General features: G+C 48.8%; 1 protein-coding gene across 3 annotated transcripts in view; it reads left to right on the forward strand.

The window, feature by feature from the left end:
- LOC138792220 (neuronal acetylcholine receptor subunit alpha-10-like) overlaps positions 1–23,321 on the forward strand; it is a 77,485-nt gene that overhangs the window by 24,635 nt on the left and 29,529 nt on the right. Inside the window, exon 1 of one of the 3 annotated variants that reach the window (XM_069969376.1) lies at positions 15,531–15,733. The exons of the other annotated variants lie outside the window; for them this stretch is intronic. Within the exon in view, the coding sequence (XP_069825477.1) occupies positions 15,688–15,733 (46 nt within the window). The 5' untranslated portion in view covers positions 15,531–15,687. Of the gene's footprint in view, positions 1–15,530; positions 15,734–23,321 lie in introns of those variants that run through there. 3 annotated transcript variants of the gene reach the window in all.

Raw genomic sequence — 23,321 nt, forward strand, 5'->3', positions numbered from 1 at the left:
CTGTTTGGGGGCAGCTTCCTCCGCCGGTGGTGCTGGCTGGGTTTTGGTGTGGCATTTTTGGGACTGGTCCTGTGGCATGGGGGTTACAGGGCCGTTCCATGGCCTCCCTTCCCTGACTGTGCACGCCTGCGGGGGTGGTGGTCACTGACCGGCACAGTGTGGACTTAGTGTAGGGACCCATGTGTATCAGATACCTGCACGAGGTACATGGGGCAGTGTGGCTTGATCAATTCACATACAGAATTCTGATGTTTTTTATGCAGCCGAGAGGTACTAGTATCAGCCATAGGTGTGAGGTGCAGCACTCTCTTTCTTCCCTGAACCGTATTTTGTTTCTCTCTTTTCTCCGTGTTTTGCACTCCTCCTGGTGAGACCCACATGACCGCAATTAGCAGGAGACACCTGAGTGCTCATGGTTTTAATCCCTCCTGTCTGTCCCATTCTATCTTTGATAGCTATGGTGAGTGCAATACCTTATCCAGACTTGTGCTGTTTGGGGGCAGCTTCCTCCGCCGGTGGTGCTGGCTGGGTTTTGGTGTGGCATTTTTGGGACTGGTCCTGTGGCATGGGGGTTACAGGGCCGTTCCATGGCCTCCCTTCCCTGACTGTGCACGCCTGCGGGGGTGGTGGTCACTGACCGGCACAGTGTGGACTTAGTGTAGGGACCCATGTGTATCAGATACCTGCACGAGGTACATGGGGCAGTGTGGCTTGATCAATTCACATACAGAATTCTGATGTTTTTTATGCAGCCGAGAGGTACTAGTATCAGCCATAGGTGTGAGGTGCAGCACTCTCTTTCTTCCCTGAACCGTATTTTGTTTCTCTCTTTTCTCCGTGTTTTGCACTCCTCCTGGTGAGACCCACATGACCGCAATTAGCAGGAGACACCTGAGTGCTCATGGTTTTAATCCCTCCTGTCTGTCCCATTCTATCTTTGATAGCTATGGTGAGTGCAATACCTTATCCAGACTTGTGCTGTTTGGGGGCAGCTTCCTCCGCCGGTGGTGCTGGCTGGGTTTTGGTGTGGCATTTTTGGGACTGGTCCTGTGGCATGGGGGTTACAGGGCCGTTCCATGGCCTCCCTTCCCTGACTGTGCACGCCTGCGGGGGTGGTGGTCACTGACCGGCACAGTGTGGACTTAGTGTAGGGACCCATGTGTATCAGATACCTGCACGAGGTACATGGGGCAGTGTGGCTTGATCAATTCACATACAGAATTCTGATGTTTTTTATGCAGCCGAGAGGTACTAGTATCAGCCATAGGTGTGAGGTGCAGCACTCTCTTTCTTCCCTGAACCGTATTATAGTAGTTATATTCCTGTATATAGGAGCAGTATTATAGTAGTTATATTCCTGTATATAGCAGCAGTATTATAGTAGTTATATTCCTGTATATAGGAGCAGTATTATAGTAGTTATATTCCTGTATATAGGAGCAGTATTATAGTAGTTATATTCCTGTATATAGGAGCAGTATTATAGTAGTTATGGTTATGGTTCAGGGAAGAAAAAGAGTGCTGCACCTCACACCTATGGCTGATACTAGTGCCTCTCGGCTGCATAAAAAACATCAGAATTCTGTATGTGAATTGATCAAGCCACACTGCCCCATGTACCGCGTGCAGGTATCTGATACACATGGGTCCCTACACTAAGTCCACACTGTGCCAGTCAGCGACCACCACCCCCGCAGGCGTGCATGACCAGGGAAGGAAGGCCATGGAACGGCCCTGCAACCCCCATGCCACAGGACCAGACCCAAAAATGCCACACCAAAACCCAGCCAGCACCACCGGCGGAGGAAGCTTCCCCCAAACAGCACAAGTCTGGATAAGGTATTGCACTCACCATAGCTATAGGAGCAGTATTATAGTACTTATATTCTTGTATATAGGGGGCAGTGTTATAGTAGTATATCCCTGTATATAGGAGCAGTATTATAGTAGTTATATCCCTGTATATAGGAGCAGTATTATAGTAGTTATATATGAACAAGCCAAAAAGACAGAAATGGCTGCACATCGCACCCATGGCTGACACGAAAGCTTATTCAGCTACATTTAAAACCAACATCAGAAGTTAGTATATAATTTGGCCAAACCATATTGCCTCATGTACCACGTGCAGGTCTTATGATTCCCTAACCAAAAAACATCACTGTTTTTCCTGCACCCTTCCCTGCATGTGCACGCTTTGCGGGGGTGGCGGTCACTGACCGACACGGTGTGGAGTTAGCGTAGGGACCCGTGTGAACCAGGAAAACTGCACGTTGGTACACGGGGCGATATGGCTTGATCAATTCATAGTCCAACATCCTGAAGTTGTTTTTTTAAAATAGGCTTAGCAGCATTAGTATCAGTGATGTGTGATGTGCAGCTTCTCCTCTATCTCCATGTCGGATTTTGTATTTTTCTCCCCTTTCTGGGCAGCTGGCACTCCCCTTTAAAAGACCCATGTGACCTAAGCCAGCAGAGCATATACCTGTGCTCACACGACAGTACCTCCATGTTTTTCCAATTCTGTCTGCAGCAGTTTTGGTGAGTGTAATACCATATCCATACTTGTGTTGTTTGGGGGCAGCCTTCCTCGCCGGTGGTGCTGGCTGGGACTTTTTGGGGGGGCACTTTGGGTCTGGTCCTGTGACATGGGGGTTGCAGGGCCATTCCATGGCCTCCCTTCCCTGACTGTGCACGCTTTGCGGGGGTGGCGGTCACTGACCGACACGGTGTGGAATTAGCGTAGGGACCCGTGTGAACCAGGAGACCTGCACGTTGGTACACGGGGCGATATGGCATGATCAATTCATGTTCCAACATCCTGAAGTTGGTTTTTTAAAATAGGCTTAGCAGCATTAGTATCAGCCATAGGTGTGAGGTGCAGCCGCTTCTCTATCTCCATATCTTATTTTATAGTAATTATATTCCTGTACATAGGAGCAGTATTATAGTAGTTATCAGATACCTGCACGCGGTACATGGGGCAGTATGGCTTGATCAATTCACATACCAAATTCTGATGTTTTTTATACAGCTGAGAGGTACTAGTATCAGCCATAGGTGTGAGGTGCAGCGCTCTTTTTCTTCCCTGATCCGTATTTTGTTTCTCTCTTTTCTCCGTGTTTTGCACTCCTCCTGGTGAGACCCACATGACCGCAATAAGCAGGAGACACCTGAGTGCTCATGTTTTAATCCCTCCTGTCTGTCCCATTCTATCTGTGATAGCTATGGTGAGTGCAATACCTTATCCAGACTTGTGCTGTTTGGGGGCAGCTTCCTCCACTGGCGGAGCAGTATTATAGACTGTGGTGTTCATAGGCAAAGCCGTGTATGATTCATCCTCCATAGACGAGGTTTAGGCTTCTCAAGCCATTATGGATCCATCATTTCCGTCCTGGTTACATCTCTATAACATCTTCTAGAGTCCCATCATACGGTGAAGGATCAGGCTAGTGACCAGCAATGTGGGGATACATCATCCATAGATGGGAGAAGAAGGGTTGTCAGACACTGCGGGTCTATACCTCTATTCTCCTGGATGGGGCTATATACCCAGTCCGTATATCTATAAACAGAAGCTTTACAGTAGCAGGTGACTGTAGAAGAATCAGGATCAGCTGATCCTCTTTGTAATGTTCCCCTGGATGGCATGATCACTGAGGTCATCCATCTTGGCTCCATCATCCATACCGACCTGTAGACCAGAAGATTCTATACCCACTGGGGATTAGAAAATGGACTAATGTTCATATCAGGTTTTATGTTATACAGATATAAAGAATCTTTGGTGATGTTTTTACATTTATCCTTGTCACTAGGCGTTGTCATCACAAGTGACTTTGTAATATACATAAAAAACAAAATGATGTTTATCTAAAAATGTTTTCTATAATGATAAGTGAAGCTGATGTACAAACTTCTGAGGTGGTGGCAGGTAACAAGGAGAAAGGATCCGACCGCTTGGGAATCATCCAGAAGTAACATACAGAGCAATAGGGAATGGCTGGTACACGTTTCCCCTCCGAGAGAGAGCGCGGTGAGACGTCGGACGTCTGGTACCTGCAGTGACGTCCGGATGGATGAATCCTCCCTCTCACCTCCTAATCCAGCGGGAACAGTGTCTGGTGTCTCCATGAATCAGGAAGGTAGAGGGTTCTCCAGTAGGAAAAGACATGCTGTATGACCTGTGCAGGGAGGGGGCGGAGGGGAGTGTGACCATGTGTACTGACAATAGGGGATGGTCAAATTCCCCTCCACCCCCTCGCTGCACAGGTCATACAGCATGCCCACAAAAGAGCATGCCTACAGCAGAGCATGCCCACAACACAGCATGCCCACAACACGACCACAGAAACCAAGTTCACAGCTCTGCCTAGGGACCCATAATGCTGTTAGACAGCCCTGCGTTCCTCATCTGTCTTTCTCCTCTTTACCCCTTTCTCTTTTGTCCCCTCCAGCCTCATCTGTTGATTCCTGATTCCTCTGTCCCTCTTCCAGACCCCTTCTTCTCCTCCAGACTCCCCTCTCCTAGGCTCCTCTATCTCCTTTAGACTCCTCTGTCTCCCTCCAGACTCTTCTGTTTTCTCTTTCAGACCCCTCTATTTCCTACCACACTCCTCTGTCTCCCCCTGACCCCTGTGATCCCTCCAGGCTCCTCTGTCTCCCTGTGATCCCTCCAGGCTCCTCTGTTTCCCCCTGACCCCTGTGATCTCTTGGTCTCCCCCTGACCCCTGTGATCCCTCCAGGCTCCTCTGACTCCTGTGATCTCTCCAGACTCTTTTGTCTCCGCCTGACCCCTGTGATCCCTCCAGACTTCTCTGTCTCCCCCTGACCCCTGTGTTATCTCCGGATCTCTGTCTCCTCCTGACCCCTGTGATCTCTCCGGATCTCTCTGTCTCCTCCTGACCCCTGTGATCTCTCCGGATCTCTCTGTCTCCTTCTGACCCCTGTGATCTCTCTGGATTTCTCTGTCTCCTCCTGACCCCTGTGATCTCTCTGGATCTCTCTGTCTCCTTCTGACCCCTGTGATCTCTCCGGACTCTTCTATTTCCCCCCTGACCCCTGTGATCTCTCCGGATCTCTCTGGATTTCTCTGTCTTCCCCTGAGCCCTGTGTTCTCTCTGGATTTCCCTGTCTCCCCCTGACCCCTGTGATCTCTCCGGATCTCTTTGTCTCCCCCTGACCCCTGTGATCTCTCCAGATCTCTCTGTCTCCCCCTGACCCCTGTGATCTCTCTGGATCTCTCTGTCTCCCCCTGACCCCTGCTATCTCTCCGGATCTCTCTGTCTCCCCCTGACCCCTTTGATCTCTCCAGATCTCTCTGTATCCCCCTGACCCCTGTGATCTCTCTGGATCTCTCTATCTCCCCCTGACCCCTGCTATCTCTCCAGATCTCTCTGTCTCCCCCTGACCCCTTTGATCTCTCTGGATCTCTCTGTCTCCCCCTGACCCCTGTGATCTCTCTGGATTTCCCTGTCTCCCCCTGACCCCTGTGTTCTCTATGGATTTCTCTGTCTCCCCCTGACCCCTGTGATCTCTCTGGATCTCTCTGTCTCCCCCTGACCCCTACTATCTCTCCGGATCTCTCTGTCTCCCCCTGACCCCTTTGATCTCTCCAGATCTCTCTGTATCCCCCTGACCCCTGTGATCTCTCTGGATCTCTCTGTCTCCCCCTGACCCCTGCTATCTCTCCAGATCTCTCTGTCTCCCCCTGACCCCTTTGATCTCTCTGGATCTCTCTGTCTCCCCCTGACCCCTGTGATCTCTCTGGATTTCCCTGTCTCCCCCTGACCCCTGTGTTCTCTATGGATTTCTCTGTCTCCCCCTGACCCCTGTGATCTCTCTGGATCTCTCTGTCTCCCCCTGACCCCTGAGATTTTTTCAGATCTCTTTGTTTCCCCCTGACCCCTAAGATCTCTCCAGATCTCTTTATATCCCCCTGACCCCTGTGATCTCTCTGGATTTCTCTGTTTCCCCCTGACCCCTGTGATCTTTCCGGATCTCTTTGTCTCCCCCTGACCCTTGTGATCTCTCCGGATCTCTCTGTCTCCCCCTGACCCCTGTGATCTCTCTGGATTTCTCTGTCTCCCCTGACCCCTGTGATCTCTCTGGATTTCTCTTGTCTCCCCCTGACCCCTGTGATCTCTCCAGATCTCTCTGTCTCCCCCTGACTCCTGTGATCTCTCTGGATTTCTCTGTCTCCCCCTGACCCCTGAGATCTCTCCAGATCTCTTTGTCTCCCCCTGACGCCTGTGATCTCTCTGGATTTCTCTGTTTCCCCCTGACCCCTGTGACCTCTCTGGATCTCTTTGTCTCCCCCTGACCCTTGTGATCTCTCCGGATCTCTTTGTCTCCCCCTGACCCCTGTGATCTCTCTGGATTTCTCTGTTTCCCCCTGACCCCTGTGATCTCTCCGGATCTCTTTGTCTCCCCCTGACCCTTGTGATCTCTCCGGATCTCTTTGTCTCCCCCTGACCCCTGTGATCTCTCCGGATCTCTTTGTCTCCCCCTGACCCTTGTGTTCTCTCCAGATCTCTTTGTCTCCACCTGACCCCTGTGACCTCTCTGGATCTCTTTGCCTCCCCCTGACCCCTGTGATCTCTCTGGATCTCTCTGTCTCCCCCTGACCCCTGTGATCTCTCTGGATTCCTCTGTCTCCCCCTGACCCCTGTGTTCTCTCCGGATCTCTTTGTCTCCCCGACCCCTGTGATCTCTCCGGACTCCTCCAGGGATCAGGCCTTGCTGGGATACGGCTATTGAACTGACTACAGACGAATGATATAATGGTTTATATGGTGATGATGTGTTACATTATACTCATCCTCTGTATGAGGCTCTCTAATGGGGAAGGCCAGGAGGCCACACTAAACATTGGGGTCTGTGAGCCTCCTGCCATCTCCCAGCCCCCTGTAGGGTCTCACACGGCCATGTCTGTATGTCTCTTCATTCTCTTTCTTATCCTTTCCAAAACTTTTCCTTTGTAACCTTGCTATATATTTCTCACGGACGAACATTACCACTACTCACCAGCAGGTGGCGGCTTAGAGCTGTATTGTGCTGCAGAGAGTAAAGCGCGTCCTCTCCTTTACTGGGAGATCCAGGACCAATATAAATGGTATTAATGTTATCATAGAAGTCTAGTAAGAGAATGAGAAACAGCAGGGTGGAAGAGGATCAGGGTGCAGGGGAAATAAGAATAAAAGGAAGACAGAATGAAGAGCATGGAAGGGGGGGGGGGGGGGGGGGGGGGGAGATATATGGCCGGGTGGGATGGGGCAGTGCAAAGGCAGACCCACTGCTGTAACTGGATGTAACTTTAACACGCGGCACAATTAGAATGGTGCCACCCCCAAGGATCTAAGCATTAACAGCTCTGGTGGCAGGTGCCAAATCTATACGGGTACTACTGTGTGTAGTCCCTGACAGCCACACCTGCCACTCCCATGCTGTCCACCTGCTGACTGTCACTATTCTATTGGACAAGAGCACTAGCTGCCCCAGTACTGACTCTAGACAGGTGCACTATCTACCCCAGCACTGACTCTAGGCAGGATCACTATCTGCCCCAACACTGACTCTAGACAGGAACGCTATTAATAATTTATATTAATAATTTCCTTAACTTATCTAATAGAAAGGTGAGGATGGACACATCTGTATATTACAGAGCAGGAACTCAGGTCAAAAAAAGGTGTCTGCCCCCGAACAAACCCAAATTGGCCATAAAATCGGAATCAAAACGAATGGTAAATTTTAGCAAATCCTCTCAAGAAAAACTTCACATGAGGAAACATGGTTGAATATGGACAGATGATGAGGATCGAGAGAGATGGCTGGAGAAGGACGTATGGTGAGGATCGAGGGGGATGACTGACGATGGATGATGAGGATCGAGAGAGATGGCTGGAAATGGAAGTATGGTGAGGATCGAGGGGGATGACTGACGATGGATGATGAGGATCGATAGAGATGGCTGGAATTGGATGTATGGTGAAGATCAAGGGGGGTGACTGACGATGGATGATGAGTGAGGGGAAATTACTGACGATGGATGGTGAGGATCGAGTGGGGATGACTGACGATGAAGGATAGATGGTAAGTGAGGGGAGATGACTGACAAGGAATGGTGAGGATCAAGGGGAGACTGCCGATAAAGCATGATATTGTGAGGTTCGGGCGAGATGACTGACTATGGATGGACAGAGCATTGAGGGGAGATGGCTGATAGTGATGAGCGAGCATGCTCGTTCGAGCTTGGTACTCGATCGAGTATTAGGGTACCCGATGGTACTCGTTACTCAGACGAGCATCTCGCGATACTCGAGGAAATCTCATCATCCGTTTCCTGTAAGTTTGGGCCCTATTTCTCAGCCAATAAACATGCAGGAGACTCTTTGGTACATCCTGCGATCACGTGGGACCCATACATGTCAATAGCAGCGATTGGTTGGCCAGATCAGATGACCCTGCCATAAAAAAAACTCTGCGCCGGCAGTGCTGGCTTCAGACGCATGCTGTGAGAGATCAGGGACAGAGCTGCTGCTGGTCAGGGAGAGCGTCAGTGTAGGATATAGCGTTCCAGTAGGCAGGGTATATACTAGAAATACAAACACACAGACCTTTTCAGGGCTTAAAAGCTTTTATTATTACTATTACTACAGACTTCTGGCTGGGAGTTGCAGTGCTGCTACCGCGATTTAACCAGCACACTGTGGTGACCGGCTGCTGGCAGAAAGGGGGCATTAGGTGTTGCATACACACCCCTAAGAAGTGCTCAGTGTACTCCTTTTCAATTTTGGGGCTGGTGGTCCTGGTGTACTGCACTGTATTGCTGGGATTTGTGGTACGTCCTGCATAGAACTTCACTGCTCATTGTAAGGGGGTGTCAGAGAGTGTGTTTATAGTTCCAGCCAATACCAGATTGTACCCTACAGCCCCCCCTAAACTCATGGGGACTACACTGTATTGCTGGGATTTGTAGTACATCCTGCATAGAACTTCACTGCTAATTGTAAGGGGGTGTCACAGAGTGTGTATTGGTCCAGCCACTACCACATTGTATCGCACAGCACTACAGCTGTGGAGGAGCGGGACTGGTTGCCTGGGGCCCGCCGATCGTGCCCCCGCCAACTAGCCAGCTGTTTTATTTTATTCTTTTTTTGTCTAGCCGTGGCCTCACTACCCCCGGTCGAGAGGCATCAGGTGTACCCTTGATGGTGACTGACAGCTGGCCTAGCCAGATTGTACCGTACAGCCCCCCCAAAACTCGTGGGGACTACACTGTATTGCTGGGATTTGTAGTACATCCTTCATAGAACTTCACTGCTCATTGTAAGGGGGTATCACAGGGGGTATGCTGTGATAAAGACGGTTGCGTCGAAACGCGTTGCTTTACACACATTCATGTGGATTTTTATACTTGTGTGCAGTTAATAAAGGTATATGTTTTTATGGGACGGAGTGCCTCACATGGACTTTTTTGTTTGGATTGCTGATGTCGACCTAGCAAGCTCCTAGGTGTAGAGTGCACCTCCCAGGATACCAGTGGAACACAACCACAACAGGTTTGCATGTGCATTATCTCATAGCATATAATTTTGGTTGATGCGGTGATAATTGAATTTTTGTTTGTATCACAGCGTGTATCTAGGTCCAGCCAGTACCAGATTGTACCATACAGCCCCCCAAAACTTGTGGGAGCACAAGTATTTTTCCTGATTTCTGTATTTCATATGCAAGGCCTATCTAAGTTCCATACTGTGCAGTGTCCATAAAATGGTGAACCCCAGGGGTAAGGGTCGAGGACGAGGTCAAACTCAAAACAACGGTGGGGGGAGAAGTGGGGAGTCACATGATGCAGGGAATGTTACCCCAACTGCTAGAGTCAATTTCATAGTCAATTTACCTTTCTTGTCTTGTCCATTTAGAACCATATTATCTGTGGATGTCATCTTATCTTAGGGGTGTCCTCTGCCATCCTTTTACCAGTACCTTCGACCTTTTTTCCATGTTGTAGCCTTTTTGAAGGCAGGATTGACCAGGTCTTTTTAATACACAGGCTACCACACTTGCTGTCTCTTAGAGACTCTTTAAAGGATTGAAAGTGTATTCGTTCAAATTCCGAGGCCTCTTAAGCAGACTGTATTGCTCTCTGTGTCCTCACTGCCATGCTCTGACGTCACACTACGTCTGCGGAGGAGCAGGACTGGTTGCCGGGGGCCCGCCGATCACACCCCCGCCAACCAGCCAGCTGTTTTATTTTATTTTTTTGTCTCTGCGTGGCCGGGGCCTCACCACCCCCAGTCGAGAGGCATCAGGTGTACCCTTGATGGTGACTGACAGCTGGCCTAGCTAGTTAGCTCTCAGCACCCGGGTTCGTGTGAAATTAGCAGTGAGCTTGGTTACGTGTGACAAGGGGCGGAACCTGGTGGCGGCTCTGCAACTCGGCAGCCTCACACATGTACCATGCCTTGCCCATGTCTTCAACCTAATGTTGCTGCGGTTCCTTAAAACTTACCCCAATGTGGCTGACTTGCTCAACAAGGTGCACCGCATCTGGGCCCATTTCCGCAAGTCAACCAGTTAAACTAACCCCAACTGCTACAGTCCAATTCAAAGTAAAAGTCAAATTCAAACTCAAAACAACAGTGGGGGAGAAGTGGGGAGTCACATGATGCAGGGAATGTTACCCCAACTGCTACAGTCAAATTCATAGTCAAATTCAATTTACCTTCCTTGTCTTCTCCATTTCGAACCATATTATCTGTGGATGTCATCTTATCTTAGGGGTGTCCTCTGCCATTCTTTCACCAGTACCTTCAACCTTTTTTCGATGTTGTAGCCGTTTTTAAGGCAGGATTGACCAGAGCAGTAATTTACATCCATGTTGACTACTGGTGTGCCTGCCCTTGCCTCCATGTTGGCTACTGCTGGGCCTAAAATGGCATTTATGTTGACTACTGGTGTGCCTGCCCTTGCCTCCATGTTGGCCAATGCTTGGCCTTAACTGGCATCCATGTTGACTACTGGTGTGCCTGTCCTTGCCTCCATGTTGGCTACTGCTGGGCCTTAACTGGCATCCATGTTGACTACTGGTGTGCCTGCCCTTTGCCTCCATGTTGGCTACTGCTTGCCCTCAACTGGCATCCATGTTGACTACTGGTGTGCCTGCCCTTGCCTCCTTGTTGGCTACTGCTGGGCCTTAACTGGCATTCATGTAGACTACTGCTGGGCCTTTACTGGCATCCATGTTGACTACTGCTGTGCCTGCCCTTGCCTCCATGTTGGCAACTGCTTGGCCTTAACTGGCATCCGTGTGACTACTGCTGGGACTTTACTGGCATCCATGTTGACTACTGTGGTGCCTGCCCTTGCCTCCATGTTGGCTACTGCTAGGCCTTAACTGGCATCCATGTTGACTACTGCTGGGCCTTTACTGGCATCCATGTTGACTACTTCTGACTACTGTGGTGCCTGCCCTTGCCTCCATGTTGGCTACTGCTGGGCCTTTACTGGCATCCATGTTGACTACTGCTGACTACTGGTGTGCCTGCCCTTGCCTCCGTGTTGGCTACTGCTTGGCCTTAACTGGCATCCATGTTGACTACTGCTGACTACTAGTGTGCCTGCCCTTGCCTCCATGTTGGCTACTGCTTGGCCTTAACTGACATCCTTGTTGACTACTGCTGTGCCTGCCCTTGCCTCCATGTTGGCTACTGCTGGGCCTTAACTGGCATCCATGTTGACTACTGCTGACTACTGGTATGCCTGCCCTTGCCTCCATGTTGGCTACTGCTGATCCTGCCTGGCCTCCATGTTGGTTACTGTTGCTCCTGCCTGGCCTCCATGTTGGTTATTGTTGCTCCTGCCTGGCCTCCATGTTGGCTACTGCTGCTCCCAGGAGTTCTCTGTGTACTCAATGCCATGCAGTGTTTGGCCTAATTTTGGGGAGGCTCACTTGCTTCCTCACTCACTTTTAATGGTTCTCTGTGTGCTCACTGCCATGCTAGGTCTGGTATAATTTTTGGAAGGCTGACTGGCTACCGCTTCTACCTTGTTCACTCTGTCCTCACCGCTATGCTGTGTCAGGCTGAATTTTTGGGTGGTTCATGATATGCTACCACTGTTTTAATGGTTCCCTGTGTTCTCACTGCCATGCTGTGTCAGGCTGAGTTTTTGGGTGGTCCCTATGCCTACCTCTGTTTTAACCAGGCTGTTGCACAGAATTATGGAAAGAGTAGTGGTCGGCACTTTCAAGAGTAAAAAACCTAGCTTTATTTTGTCATTTAAAATCCATGTCACAAATGCAAAAATATGTACAAGGCACGATCTGACGCGTTTCTGGCACTCAGCCCTTAGTCATTTTCTATGACTAAGGGCTGAGTGCCAGAAACGCGTCAGATCGTGCCTTGTACATATTTTTGGATTTGTGACATGGATTTTAAATGACAAAATAAAGCTACGTTTTTTACTCTTGAAAGTGCCGACCACTACTCTTTCCATTGTCTGTTGCTGTTGAGGATTTGGATGCCTCTAGGTCGTAGCACTAGCCAGGTGAGCTGAATGAACTTTCTTTGCTGTTGCGCAGAATTAGGCATAATAGTGCCATTAGGCAGCCTCAGAGGCATGCATACATGCTGCCCCTGCTGTTTCCTGTCCATTTTCGTTGTGTTTCCATCAATTTTTGAGGTTGACAGGTTTTCACACGACCTTCTCTCTACCAAACTTGAGTCTCCTGCAAAAAAGCTTGAGTCTCCCATTGACTTCAATGGGGTTCGTTACTCGAAACGAGCACTCAAGTAGCGGGAAATACTCGTCTCGAGTAACGAGCACCCGAGCATTTTAGTACTCGCTCATCACTAATGGCTGAGGATGGACGGGATGGTGATTGAGGGGAGATGGCTGAAGGTGGATGGACGGATGGTGAGGATCGAGGGAAGATATCTGAAGATTGATGGGATGGTAAGGATAGAGGGGAGATGACTGACTATGGATGGATGATTAGGATCGAAGGGAGATGACTGATGATGGATGGATGGTGAGCTTCGGGGGCAGTTGACTGATGATGGATGGACGGTAAGCTTCGAGGGTAGATGACTGATGATGGATGGACGGTGAGCTTCGAGGGGAGATGACTGATGATGGATGGACGTGAGCTTCGAGGGGAGATGACTGATGATGGATGGACGGTGAGCTTCGAGGGGAGATGACTGATGATGGATGGGCGGTGAGCTTCGAGGGGAGATGACTGATGATGGATGGACGTGAGCTTCGAGGGGTGATGACTGAAGATGGATGGGATGGTGATTGAGGGGAGATGGCTGAAAATAGATGGATGTTTATGGTCAAGGGGAGATATCTGGATAGTGAGGATCAAGGGGAAGTGGCTAATGATGGAAGGATGGTTATGATTGACAGAAGATGGCTGGATGATGAGAATTGAAAAGTAATATCTGAAGATGGATGAGATGAAGCAGATTAAGGGGAGACATCTCAAGATAAATAGGATCATGAGGATCAAGTGGAGATGTCTAAAAATGGATGGATTAGGGATGAGGATCTTGAGAGATGGCTGCAGATTGAATAGATAGTGAAGCTCTATGAGATGGAGGGTATGGAGAGGATCAATGGGAGACATCAGACAGGACGCTCAGGAGGGATTGGAGATGTCTCTCCACAATCCTCACAATCCCTTCTCTGAAGATGAACGAGATGGTGAGAATCGAGGGGAGATAGGTAAGAATAGACAGGATTAAGGTTAGATGGCTGAAGGTGAAGATCAAGAGATGACATCAAATGAAGGAAGTGTCTGAAGATGACGAGAAGCGCAGGAAGAAGGCTGAAGATGGGGAGGAGAGCAGGGAGTAGGCTGAAGATGGTGTGAAGCACGAGGAGTAGGCTGAAGATGGTGTGAAGCACAAGGAGAAGGCTGGCGATGAAGCACGGATAGAAGGCTGAAGATGGTGAGGAGTGCGGGCACGAGGCTGAAGATGGTGAGGAGTGTGGGGACAAGGCTGAAGATGGTGAGGAGTGTGGGGACAAGGTTGAAGATGGTGAGGAGTGTGGGGACTAGGCTGAAGATGGTGAGGAGTGTGGGGACTAGGCTGAAGATGGTGAGGAGTGCGGGCACGAGGCTGAAGATGGTGAGGAGTGTGGGGACAAGGCTGAAGATGGTGAGGAGTGTGGGGACTAGGCTGAAGATGGTGAGGAGTGTGGGGACAAGGCTGAAGATGGTGAGGAGTGCGGGCACGAGGCTGAAGATGGTGAGGAGTACGAGGACGAGGCTGAAGATGGTGAGGGCGCGGACAGAAGGCTGAAAATGGTAAGGAGTGCAGGGATGAGGCGGAAGATGGTGAGTAATGGCGGCATGAGGCTAAAGATGGTGAGGACTGCGGGAAAAGAGGCTGAAGATAGTAAGGAGCACAAAGATGGGGCTGCAGATGGTAAGGAGAACGGAGAGAAGGACGAAAAAAGGAAGGAGTGTGGGAATGAGGCTAAAAATGGTGAGGACTGTGGGGAAGAAGCTAAAGATGTGAGGACTGCGGGGACAAGGCTGAAGATGGTGAGGAGTGTGGAGACGAGGTTGAAGATGGTGAGGACTGCGGGGACGAGGCTGAAGATGGTGAGGAGTGTGGGGAAGAGGCTGAAGATGGTGAGGAGTGTGGAGACGAGGCTGAAGATGGTGAGGACTGCGGGGACGAGGCTGAAGATGGTGAGGACTGTGGGGAAGAGGCTGAAGATGGTGAGGACTGTGGGGAAGAGGCTGAAGATGGTGAGGAGTGTGGGGACAAGGCTGAAGATGGTGAGGAGTGTGGCGAAGAGGCTGAAGATGGTGAGGACTGTGGGGAAGAGGCTGAAGATGGTGAGGACTGTGGGGAAGAGGCTGAAGATGGTGAGGACTGTGGGGAAGAGGCTGAAGATGGTGAGGACTGCGGAGACGAGGCTGAAGATGGTGAGGACTGCGGGGACGAGGCTGAAGATGGTGAGGACTGCGGGGACGAGGCTGAAGATGGTGAGGACTGTGGGGAAGAGGCTGAAGATGGTGAGGACTGTGGGGAAGAGGCTGAAGATGGTGAGGAGTGTGGGGACGAGGCTGAAGATGGTGAGGAACAAAGTGATGACAGACAGGATAACAGAGATTCAGAAGAGACTCTGAAGGTGGATGTTATGGAGTAAATTAAAGAAAGATTCCTACAGGTGGATGGTGAGACAGCACAGGAGAAAGAGACAGCACAGGAGCAGTCAGTGGAAGTCTCTTATGAGTAAAGTTGCGCAGTAACATAGACTGGGATCTGGGCTACGGACACTGTGATAACTCCGCTGGGCGCTATTGGTGGTTGTCCCCCGGGAGAAAGAATATACATGAGAGACTGCTGCTATTCACAAGAGACAATCCAGAAAGATGCCAGACAGTGAGGAGGAGCGGAAAGTGACAGACAGGAGAAGGAGGGATGAGAGGAGCTGGGAGAGAGGAGGAGGAAAGTCTGAGGAGGTGTGAAGACTGCGCCCCAGACTCCTCCAGACTGACACCACCAGAGAGAGAGATGCTGCAGAGTCAAAGAGTCAGGGTGACAACCACACAGGGCACGGCGCTCAAGCTGGGGGCACCCAGCACCCGGGGACCCTGACACCCTCTATGGCCTGAACCCCTCAACTCCAGCAGCATCTCCACCCTGCACCTGCTGCACCATGAGACTGCTGCCCCTGATCAGCTGCTGTCTCTGCCTCCTGCCAGGTGAGTGCACAGTCTCATCAGAGACCCTCAGGCTTTACCGCTGAGCTGGGTGCCGTTACATAGGACTGCAGGTGGCATCTACTACATTATCTGTACTCAGAGATATCACTGTGTTATCTGTGCTGTTACATAGGACTGCAGGTGGCATCTACTACATTATCTGTACTCAGACATATCACTGTGTTATCTGTGCTGTTACATAGGACTGCAGGTCACATCTACTACATTATCTGTACCCAGAAATATCACTGTATTATCTGTGTTGTTACATAGGACTGCAGGTGACAGCTACTACATTATCTGTACTCAGAGATATCACTGTGTTATCTGTGCTGTTACATAGGACTGCAGGTGACATCTACTACATTATCTGTACTCAGAGATATCACTGTGTTATCTGTGCTGTTACATAGGACTGCAGGTGACATCTACTACATTATCTGTACTCAGAGATATCACTGTGTTATCTGTGCTGTTACATAGGACTGCAGGTGACATCTACTACATTATCTGTACTCAGAGATATCACTGTGTTATCCGTGCTGTTACATAGGACTGCAGGTGACATTACTACATTATCTGTACTCAGAGATATCACTGTGTTATCTGTAGTGTTACATAGGACTGCAGGTGACTACTACATTATCTGTACTCAGAGATACCACTGTGTTATCTGTGGTGTTACATAGGACTGCAGGTGACATCTACTACATTATCTGTACTCAGAGATATCACTGTGTTATCTGTGGTGTTACATAGGACTGCAGGTGACTACTACATTATCTGTACTCAGAGATATCACTGTGTTATCTGTGCTGTTACATAGGACTGCAGGTGACTACTACATTATCTGTACTCAGAGATATCACTGTGTTATCTGTGGTGTTACATAGGACTGCAGGTGACAGCTACTACATTATCTGTCCTCAGAGATATTACTGTGTTATCTGTGGTGTTACATAGGACTGCAGGTGACATCTACTACATTATCTGTACTCAGAGATATCACTGTGTTATCTGTGCTGTTACATAGGACTGCAGGTGACAGCTACTACATTATCTGTACTCAGAGATATCACTGTGTTATCTGTGCTGTTACATAGGACTGCAGGTGACTTCTACTACATTATCTGTCCTCAGAGATATCACTGTGTTATCTGTGGTGTTACATAGGACTGCAGGTGACATCTACTACATTATCTGTACTCAGAGATATCACTGTGTTATCTGTGCTGTTACATAGGACTGCAGGTGACTACTACATTATCTGTACTCAGAGATATCACTGTGTTATCTGTAGTGTTACATAGGACTGCAGGTGGCAGCTACTACATTATCTGTACTCAGAGATATCACTGTTATCTGTGGTGTTACATAGGACTGCAGGTGACAGCTACTACATTATCTGTCCTCAGAGATATTACTGTGTTATCTGTGGTGTTACATAGGACTGCAGGTGACATCTACTACATTATCTGTACTCAGAGATATCACTGTGTTATCTGTGCTGTTACATAGGACTGCAGGTGACTACTACATTATGTGTACTCAGAGATATCACTGTGTTATCTGTGCTGTTACATAGGACTGCAGGTGACTACTACATTATCTGTACTCAGAGATATCACTGTGTTATCTGTAGTGTTACATAGGACTGCAGGTGGCAGCTACTACATTATCTGTACTCAGAAATATCACTGTTATCTGTGGTGTTACATAGGACTGCAGGTGACAGCTACTACATTATCTGTCCTCAGAGATATTACTGTGTTATCTGTGGTGTTACATAGGACTGCAGGTGACATCTACTACATTATCTGTACTCAGAGATATCACTGTGTTATCTGTGCTGTTACATAGGACTGCAGGTGACTACTACATTATGTGTACTCAGAGATATCACTGTGTTATCTGTGCTGTTACATAGGACTGCAGGTGACTACTACATTATCTGTACTCAGAGATACCACTGTGTTATCTGTGCTGTTACATAGGACTGCAGGTGACAGCTACTACATTATCTGTACTCAGAGATATCACTGTGTTATCTGTGGTGTTACATAGGACTGCAGGTGACATCTACTACATTATCTGTACTCAGAGATATCACTGTGTTATCTGTGCTGTTACATAGGACTGCAGGTGACTACTACATTATGTGTACTCAGAGATATCACTGTGTTATCTGTGCTGTTACATAGGACTGCAGGTGGCAGCTACTACATTATCTGTACTCAGAGATATCACTGTGTTATCTGTGGTGTTACATAGGACTGCAGGTGACTACTACATTATCTGTCCTCAGAGATATCACTGTGTTATCTGTGGTGTTACATAGGACTGCAGGTGACTACTACATTATCTGTACTCAGAGATATCACTGTTATCTGTGGTGTTACATAGGACTGCAGGTGACATCTACTACATTATCTGTACTCAGAGATATCACTGTGTTATCTGTGGTGTTACATAGGACTGCAGGTGACAGCTACTACATTATCTGTCCTCAGAGATATCACTGTGTTATCTGTGCTGTTACATAGGACTGCAGGTGACATCTACTACATTATCTGTACTCAGAGATACCACTGTGTTATCTGTGCTGTTACATAGGACTGCAGGTGACATCTACTACATTATGTGTACTCAGAGATATCACTGTGTTATCTGTGCTGTTACATAGGACTGCAGGTGCCTACTACATTATCTGTACTCAGAGATATCACTGTGTTATCTGTGGTGTTACATAGGACTGCAGGTGACATCTACTACATTATCTGTACTCAGAGATATCACTGTGTTATCTGTGGTGTTACATAGGACTGCAGGTGACTACTACATTATCTGTCCTCAGAGATATCACTGTGTTATCTGTGCTGTTACATAGGACTGCAGGTGACTACTACATTATCTGTACTCAGAGATATCACTGTGCTATCTGTGCTGTTACATAGGACTGCAGGTGGCATCTACTACATTATCTGTACTCAGAGATATCACTGTGCTATCTGTGCTGTTACATAGGACTGCAGGTGACTACTACATTATGTGTACTCAGAGATATCACTGTGCTATCTGTGCTGTTACATAGGACTGCAGGCGACATCTACTACATTATCTGTCCTCAGAGATATCACTGTTATCTGTGCTGTTACATAGGACTGCAGGTGACTACTACATTATGTGTACTCAGAGATATCACTGTGCTATCTGTGCTGTTACATAGGACTGCAGGCGACATCTACTACATTATCTGTCCTCAGAGATATCACTGTGTTATCTGTGCTGTTACATAGGACTGCAGGTGACATCTACTACATTATCTGTACTCAGAGATATCACTGTGTTATCTGTGGTGTTACATAGGACTGCAGGTGACTACTACATTATCTGTACTCAGAGATATCACTGTTATCTGTGGTGTTACATAGGACTGCAGGTGACATCTACTACATTATCTGTACTCAGAGATATCACTGTGTTATCTGTGGTGTTACATAGGACTCCAGGTGACAGCTACTACATTATCTGTCCTCAGAGATATCACTGTGTTATGTGTGCTGTTACATAGGACTGCAGGTGACATCTACTACATTATCTGTACTCAGAGATATCACTGTGTTATCTGTGGTGTTACATAGGACTGCAGGTGACTACTACATTATGTGTACTCAGAGATATCACTGTGTTATCTGTGGTGTTACATAGGACTGCAGGTCACATCTACTACATTATCTGTACTTAGAGATATCACTGTGCTATCTGTGCTGTTACATAGGACTGCAGGTGACATTTACTACATTATGTGTACTCAGAGATATCACTGTGTTATCTGTGGTGTTACATAGGACTGCAGGTGACATCTACTACATTATCTGTCCTCAGAGATATTACTGTGTTATCTGTGCTGTTACATAGGACTGCAGGTGGCATCTACTACATTATCTGTACTCAGAGATATCACTGTGTTATCTGTGCTGTTACATAGGACTGCAGGTGACTACTACATTATCTGTACTCAGAGATATCACTGTTATCTGTGCTGTTACATAGGACTGCAGGTGACTACTACATTATCTGTACTCAGAGATATCACTGTTATCTGTGCTGTTACATAGGACTGCAGGTGACTACTACATTATGTGTACTCAGAGATATCACTGTGCTATCTGTGCTGTTACATAGGACTGCAGGTGACTACTACATTATCTGTACTCAGAGATGTCACTGTGTTATCTGTGCTGTTACATAGGACTGCAGGTGACATCTACTACATTATCTGTACTCAGAGATATCACTGTGTTATGTGGTGTTACATAGGACTGCAGGTGACAGCTACTACATTATCTGTACTCAGAGATATCACTGTGTTATCTGTGCTGTTACATAGGACTGCAGGTGACTACTACATTACCTGTACTCAGAGATGTCACTGTGTTATCTGTGCTGTTACATAGGACTGCAGGTGACATCTACTACATTATGTGTACTCAGAGATATCACTGTGTTATCTGTGCTGTTACATAGGACTGCCGGTGACATCTACTACATTATGTGTAGTGTAATACGGTGTGTATATAATCAGTTGTTTCTCTTATACACTGTAATGCTCCAGCACTTTTGCAGTTTTCATTATACTGGCCCTTTAAATATTGAGTAGCCCGGAGGCATTAACTCTCCAGTTGCCGGTGTGGCTCCCGAGCCCCTCAGGTCATGTATATACTGTATAGAGTGAGTGGCAGGTGGGTGGCGGGGGCTCGGTGTCCCCTCGGGGTGGGGGTCACCTCCCTCCTCGGACACCTGTAACAGATCCCCCTGTAAAATCTCCCGGCTCAGGTGTCCCTGGGATCCTACAATCGCCCCTCACATCTCTGAATTAGTTGTAATTCAATCGAGCGTGTCCGCCTGTCCTCCATGGCTGCCTGATCGCTGCCGGTGCTGTCCTGATCTGTAAGTGAGTCTGGAGATGTCAGCGGAGAAGTAATCCCGCCACATGAAACATTCACCACCGGGGAGGGGGGCGTCCAATCCTCAGCCGTGCCCATAGACCAGCCACGACCACCGCTATACCCTCACCCTGAATGGGGTGTCAGTGTCCCGCTCCCTCTATCATACTGCCCTCTGTGTCAGTCTGCACTACTGACATTCTATTCACTCCTCTCCTGACATCCTCTGTGCTGCTGGAACCTCCCCTATAAGATCAGCACACTCCTCTCCTGACATCCTCTGTGCTGCTAGGACTCTGCTGCTTTCTCTATGTAACGGTGGGTTCACACAACAGAATTCTCGCGGACATGTCACTTCTTTCGGCCGATAGCGCAATACGCCGGCCCATAGAATGGTGTCTATGGAGCCGGCGGAAAGGTGCGCGGACACACGACGGAATTCCGCAGAGTGGATTCACACTGAGGAATTCTTGAGGAATTGTAGAGGAAAGTTTTCTGCCTGAAATTCCTCGCCTATTCAGCTCTGGCAGAATAGGAGCAGAATTTGAGCAGAATTGACGCGGAATTCAAGCAGAATTTCCAGCAGAATTTAAGCCCCATTGACTTCTATATGATTCCTCTAGCGGAATCCGCCCAAAGAATTGACATGTCAATTCTTCAGGCGGAAAACGGATCCGCAGCGGAATTTTCAGTGCGGAAATTCCGCTGTGTGAACAAATAAGCGGAAAGCCCATTAAAGCCAATGTACATTCACAATGTTCATTCTTTATGGGCGGAATTCCGTGCGGATTCCGCGCGCATTTTGCAGCGGAAACCACCTGAAAATCCGCGAGAATTCCTCAATGTGAACCCACCCTAACTCTCACCTTGTGACCTCTCCTATAAGATCAGCACCCTCCTCTCCTGACATTCTCTGTGCTGCTGGGACCTCCCCTATAAGATCAGCCCCCTCCTCTCCTGACATCCTCTGTGCTCCTGGGACCCTGCTGCTTCCTCTATGTAACTCTCACCTTGTGATCTCCCCTATAAGATCAGCACACTCCTCTCCTGACATCCTCTGTGCTGCTGTGACCTCCCCTATAAGATCAGCACACTCCTCTCCTGAAATCCTCTGTGCTGCTGGGGACCTCCCCTATAAGATCAGCCCCCTCCTCTCCTGACATCATCTGTGCTGCTGGGACCCTGCTCCTTCCTCTGTGTAACTTTCCCCCTGTGACCTCTCCTATAAGATCAGCACACTCCTCTTCTGACATCCTCTGTGCTGCTGGGGAACCTTCTCCTTCCCCTGTGTAACTCTCATCCTGTGACCTCTCCCATATGATCAGCACACCCGTCTCCTGATATCTTCTGTACTGCTGTGACCTCCCCTATAAGATCAGCACACTCCTCTCCTGACATCCTCTGTGCTGCTGGGGAACCTTCTCCTTCCCCTGTGTAACTCTCATCCTGTGACCTCTCCCATATGATCAGCACACCCGTCTCCTGATATCTTCTGTACTGCTGTGACCTCCCCTATAAGATCAGCACACTCCTCTCCTGACATCCTCTGTGCTGCTGTGACCTCCCCTATAAGATCAGCCCCCTCCTCTCCTGACATCCTCTGTGCTGCTGTGACCTCCCCTATAAGATCAGCACACTCCTCTCCTGACATCCTCTGTGCTGCTGTGACCTCCCCTATAAGATCAGCACACTCCTCTCCTGACATCCTCTGTGCTGCTGTGACCTCCCCTATAAGATCAGCACCCTCTTCTCCTGACATCCTCTGTGCTGCTGTGACCTCCCCTATAAGATCAGCCTCCTCCTCTCCTGTTATCCTCTGTGCTGCTGTGACCTCCCCTATAAGATCAGCCTCCTCCTCTCCTGTTATCCTCTGTGCTGCTGTGACCTCCCCTATAAGATCAGCACACTCCTCTCCTGACATCCTCTGTGCTGCTGGGGACCCTGCTCCTTCCTCTGTGTAACTTTTATCCTGTGACCTCCCCTATAAGATCAGCACACTCCTCTCCTGACATCCTCTGTGCCGCTCAGGGGCGGTCTTGGCATTTCTGGGGCCCCAAGCGAAGTTATGTCTGGGGCCCCCCCCTCGACACGCGTTCCAAAACAATAGACCGCTGTGTGTTTCCCCCAGTAGTATATACCCCTTGTGCGCTACTGACAGTAATATATACTCCTTGTGTCCTTCCCCCAGTAGTATATGCCCCTTGTTTGCTTCCCCCAGTAGTATATAGACCCCTGTGTGTTCCCCCAGTTATATATAGCCCCCCGTGTGCTCCCCCAGAAGTATATAGACCTCCTGTGTGCTGCCCCAGTTGTATATAGACCCCCTGTGTGCTGCCCCAGTTGTATATAGGCCCCCTGTGTGCTCCCTCAGGGGTATTTAGCCCCCCTGTGTGCTCCCCCACTTGGATATAGACCTCCTGTGTGCTCCCCCACTTCGATACAGACCCCTGTGTGCTTCTCCAGTAGTATATAAACCCCCTGTGTGGTTCCCCAGTAGTATATAGACCCCCTGTGTGCCCCACCAGTATTATATAGACCCCTTGTGTGCTGCCCCAGTTGTATACAGACCCCTGTGTGCTCCCCCAGTTATATATAGACCACCTGTGTGCCTCACAAGTAGTATATAGACCCCCTGTATGTTC

Source organism: Dendropsophus ebraccatus, chromosome 5 (genome assembly GCF_027789765.1).
Source record: "Dendropsophus ebraccatus isolate aDenEbr1 chromosome 5, aDenEbr1.pat, whole genome shotgun sequence".
NCBI lineage: Eukaryota > Metazoa > Chordata > Amphibia > Anura > Hylidae > Dendropsophus > Dendropsophus ebraccatus.